This window comes from Pogoniulus pusillus, chromosome 39 (assembly GCF_015220805.1).
Source record: "Pogoniulus pusillus isolate bPogPus1 chromosome 39, bPogPus1.pri, whole genome shotgun sequence".
NCBI lineage: Eukaryota > Metazoa > Chordata > Aves > Piciformes > Lybiidae > Pogoniulus > Pogoniulus pusillus.
The window spans coordinates 3,205,906-3,222,493 of record NC_087302.1 but is presented as its reverse complement, the minus strand read 5'-3'; the positions used below and the strand labels follow the sequence as shown (position 1 = coordinate 3,222,493).

At 57.6% G+C, this 16,588-nt stretch overlaps 2 protein-coding genes across 6 annotated transcripts in view; both read left to right on the top strand.

Annotated features, from left to right (window-relative positions):
- The window catches only part of PLEKHA6 (pleckstrin homology domain containing A6), a 67,272-nt gene extending 59,172 nt beyond the window's left edge, over positions 1 to 8,100 (top strand). For all 5 annotated transcript variants that reach the window (XM_064173515.1, XM_064173517.1, XM_064173518.1 and 2 more), the window contains 7 exons: positions 110 to 219; positions 1,501 to 1,683; positions 2,951 to 3,115; positions 3,320 to 3,453; positions 3,565 to 3,707; positions 5,443 to 5,566; positions 6,429 to 8,100. In XM_064173515.1, coding sequence (XP_064029585.1) covers positions 110 to 219; positions 1,501 to 1,683; positions 2,951 to 3,115; positions 3,320 to 3,453; positions 3,565 to 3,707; positions 5,443 to 5,558 — 851 coding nt within the window. In that variant the 3' untranslated portion in view covers positions 5,559 to 5,566; positions 6,429 to 8,100. The remainder of the gene's footprint in view (positions 1 to 109; positions 220 to 1,500; positions 1,684 to 2,950; positions 3,116 to 3,319; positions 3,454 to 3,564; positions 3,708 to 5,442; positions 5,567 to 6,428) is intronic.
- Positions 8,101 to 12,258: 4,158 nt separating this feature from the next.
- On the top strand, positions 12,259 to 16,317 carry GOLT1A (golgi transport 1A). Its single transcript, XM_064173742.1, has 5 exons — positions 12,259 to 12,283; positions 13,819 to 13,910; positions 14,360 to 14,538; positions 15,796 to 15,859; positions 16,002 to 16,317. Exons 1-5 carry the CDS (start codon positions 12,259 to 12,261, stop codon positions 16,038 to 16,040), a joined length of 399 nt encoding a protein of 132 aa, XP_064029812.1. The 3' UTR covers positions 16,041 to 16,317.
- The last annotated feature ends 271 nt before the right edge of the window (positions 16,318 to 16,588 follow it).

Below are 16,588 nucleotides of genomic sequence, written 5' to 3'. Positions count from 1 at the left end.
CCTGCCACAGAGGGCTCCCCGTGCCTGCCAGGGGCACCCAGCCTCGTGCTGGCACCCTGCCCTTGGTTCCCCAGGAGGCTTCAGCCTGGTGCTTTGGTTTGTTCCACAGTGGGCATCGTTCCCCCCAGGACCAAGTCTCCAGCAGAGGAGGAAGTGGTGCCCACAGCTGGCGTGCCAAGGAGGAGCACCAACGGCATGGCCAATGGGCTCAGCTCTCGGGTAGGGCTTGGGGCAGGGAGACACCAGCTGGGCTGGCTTGGAAGAGACCTTAAAGAAGATCATGGAGACCAAACATAATGGCCTGGAATTGTGCCAGGGGAGGGTTAGGTTGGATTCTCAGAAGAATTTCTTGGCTGCAGGAGCGGTCAAGGATTGGCACAGGGAGCTGGTGGAGTCCCTGTCCCTGGAGGTGCCTGGGGACATGGCACTTGGGGACATGGTTCAGTGGCCATGGAGGTGTTGGGTTGATGGTTGGGCTGGGTGATCTCGGAGAGCTTTGCCAACAAAATCAGTTCTAAGCTTCTATGATTAGCCCAACACTGCCAGGGCACTGCTGACCCATGGCTCTCACCACCACATCTCCATAGCTTTGAAACCCCTCCAAGAATGGGGACTCCACCACTGCCCTGGGCAGCTGGGTCCAGGCCTTGACAACCTTTGTGGGGAAGAAGTTGTTCCTTGGGTTCAACCTAAACCTGTCCTGGTGTAGCCTGAGCCCATGTCAGGGGGCTGGGATGGTGTATCAGGAACTGTAGCCAGCAGGACAAGGGAGGTTCTTCTGCCCCTGTAATCAGCACTGCTCAGGCCCCTCCTGCAGTGCTGTGTCCAGTTCTGGGCTCCTCCATTGCAGAGAGCTGTTGAGGTGCTGGAAGGTGTTTGGAGAAGGGCAGCAAGGCTGGGGAGGGGCCTGGAGCACAGCCCTGTGAGGAGAGGCTGAGGGAGCTGGGGGGGTGCAGCCTGCAGCAGAGGAGGCTCAGGGCAGAGCTCATTGCTGCCTGCAGCTGCCTGCAGGGAGGCTGTAGCCAGGTGGGGTTGGGCTCTGCTGCCAGGCAAGCAGCAATAGAACAAGGGGACACAGCCTCAAGCTGTGCCAGGGCAGGTCTAGGCTGGATGTGAGGAGGAAGTTGTTGTCAGAGAGAGTGATTGGCACTGGAATGGGCTGCCCAGGGAGGTGGTGGAGTGGCTGTGGCTGGAGGTGTTGCAGCCAAGCCTGGCTGGGGCACTTAGTGCCATGGTGTGGTTGGTTGGGCAGGGCTGGGTGCTAGGTTGGGCTGGCTGAGTTTGGAGCTCTCTTCCCACCTGCCTGATTCCATGATTCTATGGGGCTGAGCTAGCAAAGTGAGGCAGCACACAGCAGATCCTCTCCGTAGGTGGTTCCACAGCTCAGCATCCACCTCTCTGGGCTATTTTGACACCTTGCCCCTAGCCCAGCAGCAGGCTGAGCAGAAGCTTGTGGCCCTGGGTGATGGGTCTGTGACCGTGGGGCTGGGTTCTCCTCAGGAGAGACCAAAGAGTGCTGTGTTTGCCAACGAGGCGAAGGTGAAGATGAGTGTGGAGGAGCAGATCGACCGCATGAAACGGCACCAGAGCAGCTCCATGAAGGAGAAGCGCCGCAGCCTGCAGCTGCCCAGCAGCCAGCAGCCTGACACCCCTGGCACCAAGGCACCCACCTCCTACAAGGTGGTGAGTCCCTGCACCAGCTGTGGGGCTGGGCACAAGCTGCACTATGCTTTGGAGGGGGCCTGAAGTTCCTTGGAGAGCAAAAGGGACATTGGGAGCTCCTGGGAGGGCAAAGAGGACATTGGGAGCTCCTGGGGGTCCTGGGAGGGCAAAGGAGACATTGGGAGCTCCTGGGGTTGCTGAGAGGGCAAAGAGGACATTGGGAGCTCCTGGGTGTCCTGGGAGGACAAAGGGGACATTAGGAGCTCCTGGGGGTCCTGGGAGGACAAAGGGGACATTGGGAGCTCCTGGGGTCCTGGGAGGGCAAAAGGGACATTGGGAGCTCCTGGGAGGGCAAAGGAGACATTGGGAGCTCCTGGGGGTCCTGGGAGGGCAAAGGAGACATTGGGAGCTCCTGGGGGTCCTGGGAGGTCAAAAGGGACATTGGGAGCTCCTGGGGGTCCTGGGAGGGCAAAGGAGACATTGGGAGCTCCTGGGGTTCCTGGGAGGTCAAAAGGGACATTGGGAGCTTCTGGGGGTCCTGGGAGGACAAAGAGGACATTGGGAGCTCCTGGGGGTCCTGGGAGGGCAAAGGAGACATTGGGAGCTCCTGGGGGTCCTGGGAGGACAAAGGAGACATTGGGAGCTCCTGCGGGTCCTGGGAGGGCAAAGGAGACATTGGGAGCTCCTGGGGGTCCTGGGAGGACAAAGGGGCCATTGGGAGCTCCTGGGGGTCCTGGGAGGGCAAAGGGGACATTGGGAGCTCCTGGGGGTCCTGGGAGGACAAAAGGGACATTGGGAGCTCCTGGGAGGGCAAAGGAGACGTTGGGAGCTCCTGGGGGTCCTGGAAGGACAAAGAGGACATTGGGAGCTCCTGGGGGTCCTGGGAGGTCAAAAGGGACATTGGGAGCTTCTGGGGGTCCTGGGAGGACAAAGAGGACATTGGGAGCTCCTGGGGGTCCTGGGAGGGCAAAGGAGACATTGGAAGCTCCTGGGGTTCCTGGGAGGGCAAAGGAGACATTGGGAGCTCCTGGGGGTCCTGGGAGGGCAAAGAGGACATTGGGAGCTCCTGGGAGGACAGAGAGGACATTGGGAGCTCCTGGGGGTCCTGGGAGGACAGAGAGGACATTGGGAGCTCCTGGGGGTCCTGGGAGGGCAAAGAGGACACTGGGAGCTCCTGGGGTTCCTGGAAGGGCAAAGGGCCCCCCCCAGGAGCTGGGGCAGGGGTGGGCGTGGGCAGGGCTCGCTGCCCCATCGCAGGGGGGCTCAGCAGGGCTGGGGTCCCTCGCAGGTGCGGCGGCACCGCAGCATCCACGAGGTGGACATCTCGGACCTGGAGGCAGCTCTGCGCTCGGAGGAGCCTGGCAGGGTGTACGAGACGCCGCAGGAGGAGATCGCTCGGCTGCGGAAGATGGAGCTGGAGCCTCAGCACTACGATGTGGACATCAGCAAGGAGGTGAGGATGGGCTCTGAGCCTGGCCCCGGGGGCATCCCTCCCTCTGCTCCCGAGGGCCTGATCCCTCCTCTGGCGTCACTCGGAGCCACTGGTTGTGCCCAGCCAGGGTGCTGGCAGCTGGAGGGGGAGTGGGGGGAGTGGGTGCTGCTGTGGGGGTGGGTGCCCAGCTCTGGTGCTCAGCTCAGCCCTTGACGCTGTGCCCAGCTCTCCACACCAGACAAAGTCCTCATCCCTGAGCGCTACGTGGAGCTGGAGCCTGACACCCCACTCAGCCCCGAGGAGATGAAGGAGAAGCAGAAGAAGGTGGAAAGGATCAAGACCCTCATTGCCAAATCCAGGTGAGGCTGCTCTGTGTGTCCCCCCCCCTACCCCCCACTCCGGGCTGCATCCCACCGCCCCGCAGCCCTCTGGGACCCTGCAGGGGTGCTGATGCTGGATGCTGTGTGCAGCCTGCAGAACGTGGTCCCCCTGGGTGAGGGGGAGGTGGACACCCCCCAGGACCCTGAGAGCCAGCTGCAGGAGCAGGAGAAGAGGATCGAGATCTCCTGTGCCCTGGCTGCGGAGGCCTCGCGCCGCGGCCGCATGCTCTCGGGTAAGGCAGGGGGCACAGAGGGCTGCATCCCAGGGGCAAGATGGCACAGGGGGACAGCAGGTGGGCAGGTTGGGTGCAGGTCTGGCTGGTGGATGGACGAGCAGCAGGAGCAGCAGGAGCAGCAGGAGCAGCAGGCAATGTTCTCTTTAATGCCTTCGTCAGTGATCTGGGCGAGGGCATCCAGGCAACCTCAGTCAATGCACAGATGGCACCAAGCTGGGTGGCTGTGTGCATCTGCTGGAGGGGAGGAGGCTCTGCAGAGGGACCTGGGTGGGCTGGATCAGTGGGAGAGGGCAAGGAGATGAGGTTCAACGAGACCAAGGGCTGGGTCCTGCACTTGGGTCTCAACGACCTCATGAAAGCTTGGCTGGAAACTTGCCCAGCAGAACAAGACCTGTGGGTGCTGAGTGCCAGCTGCTTGAAGATGAGGCAGGGTTGGCCAAGAAGACCACCTGCATCCTGGCCTGGGTCAGCTATGATGTGGCCAGTGGGAGCAGGGAAGTGATTGTCCCTCTGTGATTGGCACTGATGAGGCCACACCTAGAGCCCTGGGCTCAGCTGTGGCATCCTCACCCCAAGAAGGACATCGAGGAGCTGGAGAAGGTCCAGAGAAGGGTGGTGGAGAACAGAGCTGGGAGGAGCAGCTGAGGGAGCTGGAGGGGTCTAGTCTGGAGAAGAGGAGGCTGAAGGAGACCTCATTGCTGTCTACAGCTCCCTGAGAGGAGGCTGGAGCCAGGTGGGGGTTGGGCTCTGCTCCCAAGGAACAAGCCAGAGGACAAGAGGAAAGGGCCTCAGGTTGCTGCAGGGGAGGTTTAGGCTGGGGAGGGCTCAGCTTGGGCATCCTCACCCCAAGAAGGACGTTGAGGAGCTGGAGAAGGTCCAGAGAAGGGTGGTGGAGAACAGAGCTGGGAAGGAGCAGCTGAGGGAGCTGAGGGTGTTCAGCCTGGAGAAAAGGAGGCTGAGGGGAGGCCTTTTGGGTCTCTGCAACTCCCTGCAGGAAGCTGGGAGCCAGGTAGGGGTTGGGCTCTTCTCAAGTTATAGAGCAAGAGGAAATGGCCTCAGGTTGTAGCAGGGGAGGCTCAGGTGGGACAGTAGAATAAACTTCTTTGCTGAAAGGGTTCTCAAAGCCTGGCACAGGCTGCCCAGGGAGGTGATTGAATCCCCATCCCCTGGAGGGGTTTCCAAGAGGCAGAGCTGTGGTACTGAGGGCCACAGTTTAGCCCCAGCCTTGGCAGAGTCAGACAGTGGTCAGAGAGAGTGAGCTTGAAGGGCTTTGCCAACCAAAACAGTTATGTGGCTCTAGGATATGGGCAGGAGTGCCAATGCCTGGGGCAGGGCATCCTTGTGTGGTGGCACAGCCAGCCTGGTGATGCCAGTCTCACCTGTGCTGCCCAGGGCTACCCTTCCCTGTGGCTCTGTGGGATGGAACAGGCACTTTGGCCGGATAGGAGGTTCAGCACCAGGTCAGAAGCATTGGTGAGGGCTGCAGGGTGGCACTCTGTGCCCAGGTGAGGGTGGTGGCATGTGGAGCCTTGTCCATGAGGAGCCCTGCGGGCAGCTCACGTGTGCAGTGCTGCCGGGCACCGCTCTGGCTGCTTGTCCTGACCCCGCTTGCTTCCTCCCTCCCTTCCTCTTCATTTCCTCCTCTCCTCTAACCTCTGCTGGGTCACCTCCTTGCCCTCTCTGCTCCAGCAGCTCCTCCCCTTCATGCCCTTCTCCCATTTCTTGTTTCCAGCTCAATGTGCTACCCCAAGCCCTCCCACCTCCCCAGCCTCCCCGACTCCACCGACCAACCCCCTTTCGTCCGACCCGCCCCGGGGCGCCGACAGCAGCCACTTTATGCGTGTCTGAGCCATGAAGTAAGCATCTCTTCTCTTCTTCTTCTTCTTCTTCATCCCACTCATCCTCTCTCCAGCCCTGGCAAGGGTCCTGGGGCAACTGAGGCTGCTGCCTCTTCTGTGCCCAGCATCCCTCTGCCGCTGCTTGCTCCAGCTAACATCTGAGCCGCGTCAGCTGCGTCTCCTCTCATGGACCAAGGGCAGGTGGCTCCAGGGAGACCTTAGAGCTGCATTGCAGTGTCTGAAGGAGAGCTACAGGAAGGCTTGGGAGGGGCTGTTTAGAAGGGCCTGTGGGGGTAGGATGAGAGGCAATGGTTTGCAACTGGAGCAGGGTGGAGTGAGGTTGGACCTCAGGTGGTGAGACCCTGGCACAGGCTGCCTGGGGATGTGGTGGAGACTCCATCTATGGAGACCATTCAAGGTCAAACCTGATGGGGCCCTGAGCAGCTTGCTCTAGTTGCAGATGTCCCTGCTGCCTGCAGGGGGGTTGGGCTAGATGACCTTTAAAGGTCCCATTCCAACCCAAACCCTTCCATGATCCCAAACGTCCTCCGAGGCAACCCCCTCCAAGGACTGGATCAGCCAAAGGTCCCAAGGTGGCCACGGAGGGAGGTGCTCAACAGGCTGCTCTGGGCAGGGAGCAAACAGGGTGTCTCAAGGCCAGGATTTGGGGTACACCTGCCCTGGCACATCCATCTTGGTGGCTGTGAACAGGAGGGGACACAGCATCCCCTGCTCAGTCAGAGGTTCTCCCCAAGGGGCTGAGGGCACAGAGCTGAATCTGTGCTTGGTTTTAGTTCAAGCAGAGCAGGAGAGGGGTCTGTGGGGTGGGCACAGGACTGCCCCACCTGTGCAGCTCAGCCCTCCTCTCTTCTCCCTCCAGCTCAAGCCCTGGCTGCTGCTGGTGCCATCAAGTTCCACGGGGCCACATTTTAGGACCCCCAACACGACGCTGAGCCTCTCGCCATCGATTTTGGTTCTCCTGGACCCTCTTCCCTGCCACCGATGGTGAGACCACGTGGCCTGGCATCACCAACAGCACCCCAAGGAGACATGTGGGTGCTGGGAGGTTGTCTGCTGGAACAAGGTCCCTGAGGAGCCCCCCCAAGGCTGCCAGCCAGGACAGGGACAGATCCATGGTGTCCTGGGCATCAGGCTTTCGTGGAGGGCTGAGCAGGGCCAGCAGCAGCACGATGCCCATCTCACTGCCCTGGGTGGGCAGGGGACAGACTCCCTGGGCTCTATGTGCTGGTGTGTTGGTTTCCCAAAGGAAAGGAGTTCTTCTGGCTGGAGACCTGCCAGTCCCCACCATGGATGGTGCTGTCACCTTACACTGGACCTGGATTACTCCATCTCTGCCCCACGGGCACCTCTTCCCCTCCCTGTGCCCTGAACCTGCTTTTAGCATCCATCTGGCTAGGGGTGGTCACCAGCAGAGCCTGGTCTGGCCCATCGTGGCTCAACAGGAGGAAGAAGGAGCTGTATTGGGGACAGGATGGATGGAGGTGGGACTAGTGGGGGACACAAAAGTGCCCAGGTGGCAGTGCTGTGCTCCATGTCAAGGTGGCACAAAGGCTGCCCTGGAGCCCTGGTGCACGGCTGGCACAGAGCAGGAAGTCTGGGCAGGGATGGAGATGTTGCACGGGAGCAGAGTGATGCAGGGAGCTGGACTGGGAGGATGAAGCTGAAGCTGTGGGCTCGGCAGGGATTCCTCTGTGCTGGAGGGGAAGGGATTGAGGGCCAGGCAGCAGCAGTGGCACAGGGAGCAGCACCCTGCCTGGCCCCTGGCCCATGGGCACCTCTGGCTCAGCCCCTCTGCAAACCTGGCAGCTCATCTTCCCTCCAGCCCTTGTTGCACTCCAGCTCCCTGCCCTTTCTTTGGCTTTCCTGTAGCAGTTTCCCTTTCCCCTCTCCCCTTCCTTCCCTTCTCCCCTCTCCCCTTCCTTCCCTTCTCCCCTCTCCCCTTCCTTCCCTTCTCCCCTCTCCCCTTCCCTCCCTTCTCCCCTCTCCCCTTCCCTCCCTTCTCCCCTCTCCCCTTCCCTCCCTTCTCCCCTCTCCCCTTCCCTCCCTTCTCCCCTCTCCCCTTCCCTCCCTTCTCCCCTCTCCCCTTCCCTCCCTTCTCCCCTCTCCCCTTCCCTCCCTTCTCCCCTCTCCCCTTCCCTCCCTTCTCCCCCCTCCACTTCCTTCCCCTTTTCCCCCTCCCCTCTGGAAGGAGAGCACCAACCTGGCTCCACCTGGCCGAGCTGCCTGGCACTCAGCAAGGCTGAGCTGCAGCCAGGAGCCAGCCCCCAGCCAACCTGCCCCTATTTATTTCCCTCTTGCCTCTCTCCTGACACCTTCAGAACCCCTTCCCCACTCTCCCTTCTGCCTCCCTCCATCATAGCAATACTGATAGGATCCCAGGAGCCCCCCCAAGTCCTGCTCTGCTCCCAAGCCTGTCCCTTGCCCCAGCCCCTTTTAGCTCATAAAGCTGGCCCTTTATTTTGCTATTTACATGCCTTAATATATGTTTGATGGAAATTCTACATTTATAATATATAATCTATATTTGCTTTTCTTGGGTTTTTTTTTTCTCTTCTTTTCTGGGAGGTATTTTTTGTGCTAAGCTCTCTCCCTCTCTCCCCACCGGGGGCTGTTGGCACCAGCCCTGCCCGTGGAGGTAACAGGGGAAAAAGAAACCAAACAACAAAAGAGGCAAAAAAGAGAAGGGAAAAAAAAAGGGGGGGGGAAGGGAAGGGCAAATTCTTTGCCAATTTGTCAGAGGAAATGAATTAGAAAAGGAAAAGACAGAAAAATTAAAAAGAGGAAGAAAGAAGGGAGGGGGAAAAGAGGGGAAAGGGTGGGGGGAGGAAAAAAGAGGAGGGGAAAGAGGAAAAAGAAGGGAAAGAGGGAAAAAAGGAGGGGGAAGAGAAAAAAGAGGGGAAAGAGGGGAAAATAAAAGAGGGGGAGATGAGGAAAAAAGGGGGAGGAAGAGAAAAAAGGGAGGAAAATGGGGGGGGGAAGAGGGAATAAAGAGGGGGGAGAGAAAAAAGAGAGAAGAAAGAGGGGGGAAGAGGGGAAATAGTGGTGGGGGGGAAAGAGTGAAAAAAGAGGGGGGAAAGAGAAAAAAGGGGAAAAAAGAGGGGAAGGGGGGAAGAGGGAAAAGGGTGGGAAAAGAGGGGGGAAAGGGGGAGAAAGAGGGGAAAAAAGAGAGGGGGGAAAGAAAAAAGAGAAAAAATAGGGGAGAAGAGAAAAAAGAGAAGAAAAAAGAGGGGGGAGAGGGGGAAAAAGAGCAGAAAAGAGAGGGGGGAAGAGAAAAAGAGGAGGAAAGAGGAGAAGAGGAAAAAAGAGGGGGAAAAGGGGGGAAAAGAGAAAAAAACAGGGGGAAAAAGGGGGGGGAAAGGAGGGGGAAAAGGAAAAAAGTGGGGGAGAGAGAGGAAAAAAGAGGGGGGGAGGGAAAAAAGAAGGGGTGAAGGGGGAAAAGAGGAAAAAATAGGGGAAAAGAGGAAAAAATAGGGGAAAAGAGGAAAAAGGGGGGGGGGAAGAATAAAAGAGGGAGGAAAAGAGGAAATAAAGAGGGGAAAGAGGAGTGGAATAAAGAGAAAAAAGTCAGGGGGGAAAAGGGGGGGAAGGGGAAAAGAGGGGAGAAAGGAGGGGAAAGAGAAAAAAGAGAGGGGAAAAGTGGGGGAAAGGAGAAAAAAAAGAGGGAGGGAAAGGGGGGAAAAAGATGAAAAAGGGGAATTAAGAGAAAAAAGTGGAGGGGGAAGAGAAAATAAGTGGGGAAAAAGAAAAAGGGGGAAAAGAGGGGGGGAAGGGAAAAAAAGAGGAAAAAAGAAGGGGGAAAAGAGGGGAAAAGAGGGGGGAAGGGGAAAAAAGAGGAAAAAAGAAGGAGGAAAAGAGGGGAAAAGAGGGGGGGAAGGGAAAAAAAGAAAAAAGAGGGGGGAAAGAGGAAAAAAGAGGGGGGAAAAGAGGAGAAAAAGAGGGGGGGAAGGGAAAAAAGAGGAAAAAAGAGGGGGGAAAAAGAGGAAAAAAGAGGGGGAAAAGAGGAGAAAAGAGGGGGGAAAGAGAAAGAGGGGAAAAGAGGGGAAAAAAAGAGGGGAAGAAAACAAGTTGGGGGGAAAAAGGAGAAAAAAGAGGGGGGAAAATATTTTTAAAAGGAAGAGAGGAAAAAGAAAAAAGGAAAAAAAAGAAGAAGAGAAAAAAAAAGGAAAAAATAAAGGGGAGAAAAAGGAACAAAAGAGCCAAAAAAAGAGCCAAAAAAAGAGCCAAGAGGACTAAAAGGAAGAAATCTCTATTTAAAGTGTATCTATTTTTTTTTCCCTGCTTTTCTTAAAGGCAAAGTTTATTTCCAATAAACTCTAAAGAGACTCTAAGTTTGGAAGAGGTTGATGCATTTCTTTCCTTCCCCCTCCAAAGCCAAGCTGGGGGCTCCCCAGCTCGTGTCACTGGGGGGCAGACCAGTTGTGGGGGGCAACCCCTGGAGCCTGTGGGTGCAGGAGATGAGAGGGGGAGCCCCCCACAGCAAGCCATAAGCTGGGATGCCTCCTGTCTCTGAGCGACTGGAGGGCATCCAGGAGCATCCTACTGCTCCACATCACCTCTCAGCCTTCCCTATGGTGTCAGCACAGCCCTGGTGCTCCTGGACACCCCCCCCCCCCGAACTGCCCTGCTGATGGTCCTGATTTTTTTTTTGGGGGGGTGGGGTGGTTGGGTTGGGTGTAAGAAAGGGAAGACAAACCCAAACCCAAGCCAGTCTTTAATTCTTGATTGGATTTTGGTTGGTCCTTTCTTTTTTTTTCATACCACTTCACCTTGCAGTGAGGATTTGCATCAAGGGAAGATCTATTTATGCACTGGGGGAGGGTGGGGGGCTGGGGGGGCAGTGGTCTTCTAGGAGGGATTTTTTGGCTAGTGTTAGAGGAATAAAGTATCTAAGCAGCAAGATAGTGTCAGTGTCCTCTGTGCAGAGCTGCCACCAGTCACTGTTTTCATCTTAGACTGAAAGGGATGGAGGACAAATGGCTCCAGCAGCCCCTCCAGCAGAGCAGTCAGCAAGGAAAGGTCTCTGCCCAGGGGCTGGTGGCATCTACTGCTCCTTTAGGCTGGAGAAGAGAAGGCTGAGAGGGGATCTGATCAATGTCTATAAAGATCTGAGGGGTGGGTGTCAGGATCATTGAATGGTTTAGGTTGGAAGGGAGCTCAAAGCTCAGCCAGTTCCAACCCTTCTGCCATAGGCAAGGACAGCTCCCACTGGAACAGGTTGCTCAAAGCTTCTTCCAGCCTGGTCCTGAACTCCTCCAGGGAGGCTGTGGAGCACAGAAGCACCCAATGTGATCCAAGATCACATTGGGTGCTTCTGTGCTTCACAACCTCCCTGGGAAACCTGTGCCAGTGTCTCCCCACCCTCAACCTGTGTCAGTCTCTCACCACCCTCACTGCAAACAACTTCTTCTTAACATCCACTTTCAGTCTCCCCTCTGCCACTTCAAACCCATTCCTCCTCCCTAGCCAAGCAACCAGACCATGGCACTAAGTGCCCCAGCCAGGCTTGGCAAGAACACCTCCAGGCACAGCCACTCCACCACCTCCCTGGGCAGCCCATTCCAGTGCCAATCACTCTCTCTGACAACAACTTCCTCCTCACAGCCAGCCTAGACCTGCCCTGGCACAGCTTCAGGCTGTGTCCCCTTCTTCTGTTGCTGGCTGCCTGGCAGCAGAGCCCAACCCCACCTGGCTACAGCCTCCCTGCAGGCAGCTGCAGACAGCAATGAGCTCTGCCCTGAGCCTCCTCTTTGTCTTAGCAGCAGAGACCAAGGCTGTTGCCATGTTTGTTTTCTCCAGGTTCCCTGTGCTGCTCAGCAGTGTGATAACAGTCCTGAGTTTGCTACTCAGGCATTACAGGCTCCCAGGACGCCAGGGGTTGGAAGAGCTCATCCAGTCCAACCTCCCTGCCAGAGCAGGACCACACAGTCTAGAGCTCAGAGCACACAGGAACACATCCAGCCAGGTCTTGAGAGGATCCAGAGGAGGAGTCCCAAGAGCTCATCCAGTCCAACCTCCCTGCCAGAGCAGGACCACACAGTCTAGCTCAGGGCACACAGGAACACATCCAGCCAGGTCTTGAGAGGATCCAGAGAAGGAGTCCCAAGAGCTCATCCAGTCCAACCCCCTGCCAAAGCAGGACCACACAGTCTAGAGCTCAGGGCACACAGGAACACATCCAGCCAGGTCTTGAGAGGATCCAGAGAAGGAGTCCTAAGAGCTCATCCAGTCCAACCTCCCTGCCAGGGCAGGACCACACAGTCCAGAGCTCAGGGCACACAGGAACACATCCAGCCAGGTCTTGAGAGGATCCAGAGGAGGAGTCCCAAGAGCTCATCCAGTCCAACCCCCTGCCAGGGCAGGACCACACAGTCTAGCTCAGGGCACACATCCAGCCAGGTCCTAAGAGGCTCCAGAGAAGGAGTCTCAAGAGCCCATCCAGCCCAACCCCCCTGCTGAAGCAGGGGCACCCACAGCAGCTTTGCCCAGGTGAGTTTGGCAGCCTCCAGAGGAGACAGCAACTGCCTATGGCACAGGCTCTGCTGTGCCACCCTGCAGCCGTGCTTGGGCAGCCTGTCCTGGGCAGGGCAGGCTCTGGCAGGCTGTTAATCATTGGCAGGGTGACGTGGGGACTAAAGGGCCTTTCCAAGGGTCACTCTGGGCAGGACTTGCCCCAGCCCTGGGCTGGCAAGATGGTGACTCTGACTGACTTCCAGAGTGAGCACTGGGGCTGCGGTGGCACTGTGAGGGGTGGCACTGTGAGGGGTGGCATTGTGTGTGTGGCACTGTGCTGGTGGACATGTGTGGGTGGCATTGTGCTGGTGGCACTGTGAGGGGTGGCACTGTGCTGGTGGACCTGTGCAGGTTGGCACTGTGTGGGGGTGGCATTGCATGGGTGGCACTGTGCAGATGGCACTGTGTGGGGTGGCACTGTGCTGGTGGACCTGTGCAGGTTGGCACTGTGCAGGTGGCACTGTGTGGGTGGCATTGTGCAGGTGGCACTGTGAGGGGTGGCATTGTATGGGTGGCACTGTGTGGGGTGGCACTGTGCGGGGTGGCATTGCACGGGTGGCACTGTGTGGGGTGGCATTGCATGGGTGGCACTGTGCAGGTGGCACTGTGTGGGGTGGCACTGTGCTGGTGGACCTGTGCAGGTTGGCACTGTGCAGGTGGCACTGTGTGGGTGGCATTGTGCGGGTGGCACTGTGAGGGGTGGCATTGTATGGGTGGCACTGTGTGGGGTGGCATTGCACAGGTGGCACTGTGCAGGTGGCACTGTCCAGGTGGCACTGTGCTGGTTGGCACTGCCCAGCCCTAGGGGATCAGGGATGACTCCCAGCACTGGGGTCAGTGCTGGAGGCTTTGGTGGTCTGGGTAGAGTGAGGGAGCAATGGGGCAGGGGAGCCCAAGCAGGGTGTGGGGGACCAGCACTGGAGTCCTGCCCTCACCTTCTGCCCCAGGGCTGGATCAGGAGCTGCAGCTGGGGAGGTGCCAGCCTCATCTGCAGGCCATCCCCAGCTTCTCCCACCAGCTGCCTGCACCCACTTCTGTGCCACTGCTGGAGAGGACCTTCCCTCTTCTCTTCTCTTCTCTTCTCTTCTCTTCTCTTCTCTTCTCTTCTCTTCTCTTCTCTTCTCTTCTCTTCTCTTCTCTTCTCTTCTCTTCTCTTCTCTTCTCTTCTTTCTCTCTCCTTCCTTCCTTCCTTCCTTCCTTCCTTCCTTCCTTCCTTCCTTCCTTCCTTCCTTCCTTCCTTCCTTCCTTCCTTCCTTCCTTCCTTCCTTCCTTCCTTCCTTCCTTCCTTCCTTCCTTCCTTTCTTCCTTCTCTCTTTCTCTCTTTCTCTTTCTTCTTCTTTCTCTTTCTCTCCTTCTCTCCTTCTCTCCTTCTCTCTTTCTCTGTCTTTCCTTCTTTCTTTCCTTCTTTCTTTCTTTCTTTCTTTCTTTCTTTCTTTCTTTCTTTCTTTCTTTCTTTCTTTCTTTCTTTCTTTCTTTCTTTCTTTCTTTCTTTCTTTCTTTCTTTCCATTGTGCTTTACTCTTCATTTAGAAACCCAAAAGGGTTTGTAGGGCTCCAACCACCTCCCCAGACCTCAGGAAGGTGGTGAGGCTGCTTCTGAGCTTTGGGAGCAAACCCAAAGCACACTTCTGGGAGGGAAGCAGGCCAGGGAGGGTGCTGAGGAGAGCAACCACAGCCCAAGGTGGGACCTAAGCTGTGTGCCCCAAGCCTCATCTCAGCCTTCTTCTGGGGCTCCCACAGGGATCGGCGTGGGACTGGTTGGCTTTGGCCTCTTCTTCATCCTTTTTGGGATCCTCCTGTACTTTGATTCGGTGCTCCTGGCCTTTGGGAACGTGAGTAGAGGCTCATAGGATCATAGAATGAGTTTTGGAAGGGACTTCAAAGCTCAGTCATAGGCAGGGACACCTCTCACTAGAAGAGGATTCATCCAGCCTGGTGCTGAACACCTCCAGGGAGGTTGTGGAGCACAGAAGCACCCAATGTGATCTTTGATCACATTGGGTGCTTCTGTGCTCCACAACCTCCCTGGGCAACCTGTGCCAGTGTCTCACCACCCCCAACCTGTGCCAGTCTCTCCCCACCCTCACTTCTTCCTAACATCCACTCTCAGTCTCCCCTCTCTCACTTCAAACTCACTCCTCCTCCTCCTCCTCTCATGACAAGACCTTGTCCATAGTCCCTCCTCAGCCCTTCAGTAGCCCCCTTCAGATCCTGGAAGGTGTCAGGGTGGAGTAAAGGTCTGGGCAGCTCTTCTCTGACCCATTCCCCTTTGTCTTCCCAGATTCTCTTCCTCTCTGGCTTGGTCTTCATCATTGGCTTCAAGAGGACCTTCACCTTCTTCTTCCAGCGGTCGAAGATGAAGGGCAGCAGCTTCTTCTTGGGGGGGGTCATCATTGTCCTCATGAGGTGGCCCCTCCTGGGCATGCTGCTGGAGGCTTATGGCTTCATCAACCTCTTCAGGTCCATCCTACAACATCTGCCCAGCCCAGCATGGTGTGGGGACCCTGGGATGGAGAACAGGAGTTGGGGTGGTAGGGGTTGGGGTGGTAGGAGCTGGGTGACAGGAGCTGGGGTGATAGGAGCTGGTGATAGGAGCTGGGGTGGTAGGAGCTGGGTGACAGGAGCTGGGGTGATAGGAGCTGGGTGGTAGGAGCTGGGGTGATAGGAGCTGGGTGGTAGGAGCTGGGGTGATAGGAGCTGGGTGATATGGAGCTGAGGTGACAGGAGCTGGGTGATAGGAGCTGAGGTGACAGGAGCTGGGTGATATGGAGCTGGGGTGATAGGAACTGAGGTGACAGGAGCTGGGGTGGTAGGAGCTGGGGTGGTAGGAACTGAAGTGACAGGAGCTGGGGTGGTAGGAGCTGGGGTGGTAGGAGCTGGGTGATAGGAGCTGAGGTGACAGGAGCTGGGGTGATAGAGGCTTGGTGACAGGAGCTGAGTGACAGGGGCAGGGTGATAGGAGCTGAGGTGATAGGGGCTGGGTGACAGGAGCTGAGTGATAGGATCTGGAATGATAGAAGCTGGGTGATAGGAGCTCGAGTGACAGGAGCTGGGTTGATAGAGGCTGGGTGACAGGAGCTGGGTGACAGGAGCTGGGTTGATAGAGGCTGGGTGACAGGATCTGGGTGACAGGAGCTGGGTTGATAGAGGCTGGGTGACAGGAGCTGGAGTGACAGGAGCTGGGTTGATAGAGGCTGGGTGGCAGGAGCTGGGTTGATAGAGGCTGGGTGGCAGGAGCTGGGTTGATAGAGGCTGGGTGGCAGGAGCTGAGTGATCCTCACAGAACCACAGAATGTCAGGGGTTGGAAGTAACCTCCAAACCTCCAGTCCAAGCCCTGCCAGAGCAGCAGCACCCAGAGCAGATCACACAGAACACAGCCAGGCAGGGTTTGAACATCTCCAGAGAGGGAGACTCCACAGCCCCCCTGGGCATTCTGTGCCAGGCTCTGGCACCCTCACAGGCAAAAAATTCCTCCTCATGTTTCCATGGAGCTTCCTCTGCCTCAGCTTCCACCACTGCCCCTTGTGCTGGCATTGGGCATCCCCCAGCAGAGCCTGGCCCCAGCCTCTGGCACTCATCCTTTACACAGCCTCATGCCCTGCAGCCCTGGGCAGACCCCACCAGCACCCCCACCAGCACCACCACCAGCACCACCACACTCCCATCCTGATGGGTTCCTGGCTCGGGGCTGAGCAGAGACTTTTCTTTTGCTGCAGGAGCTTTTTCCCAGTGGCTTTTGGGTTCCTGGGCTCGGTGGCAAACATCCCTCTGCTGAGCAAGGTGAGCAGACCCTGCTGGCACCCCCGGGGCTTGGCAGTCCTTGGGTGGGACCAGACAAGGAAGGTCACTGCGGTCCCTCCGCGGCCCCCCCGAGGATGCTCTGCGGGAGGATCCTGCTGCTCAGCATCTCTGCCTCTTGCAGCTCTTGCAGAAGGTGGGAGACAGCAGCTCCATGGTGTGACCTTGCCTGATGGGACACGATCCTGGAGATGGGATGGCAGCAGCCAGCCCTGGGGCCAGCTCTCCCGCTGTGACCTGGCACCTCTCTTGGCCCTGGCACGCTTGGCGCTGGCCAGTGCCACCTGCACTGTGGGGGGGACATGCCTTGCCCTGCCAGGGGGCTCCCACCAGCAGCTCCCCAGCGAGGCTCTGGGGAGTGTTTGCTGTTCCAGATGGGTTGCTGGAATGATTGGAGTTGTTTTATTCCTCTGCTGAGAGACTGAATTAAAAAGTGAGTCTGAGCCTGACCTCAGCCTGTGCTGCTTTCCTCTGCCTCAGGGCCTGGCCCAGCTCTGGCACCTCTCAGTGTCACCTTGGCATTGTGGCCGTGGCTGGAGGTAGCACAAGGCCCTTCCCGTGGCCACAAGTGGAGGTGGAGCAAGGACCTTCCCGTGGCCACAGCTGTAGGTGGCACAGGGACCTTCCCATGGCTAGGGGTGGAGGTAGCACAAGGATCTTCCAGTGGCCATGGGCAGAGATGGCAGAAGAACTTTCCACTGGCCAGGGCTG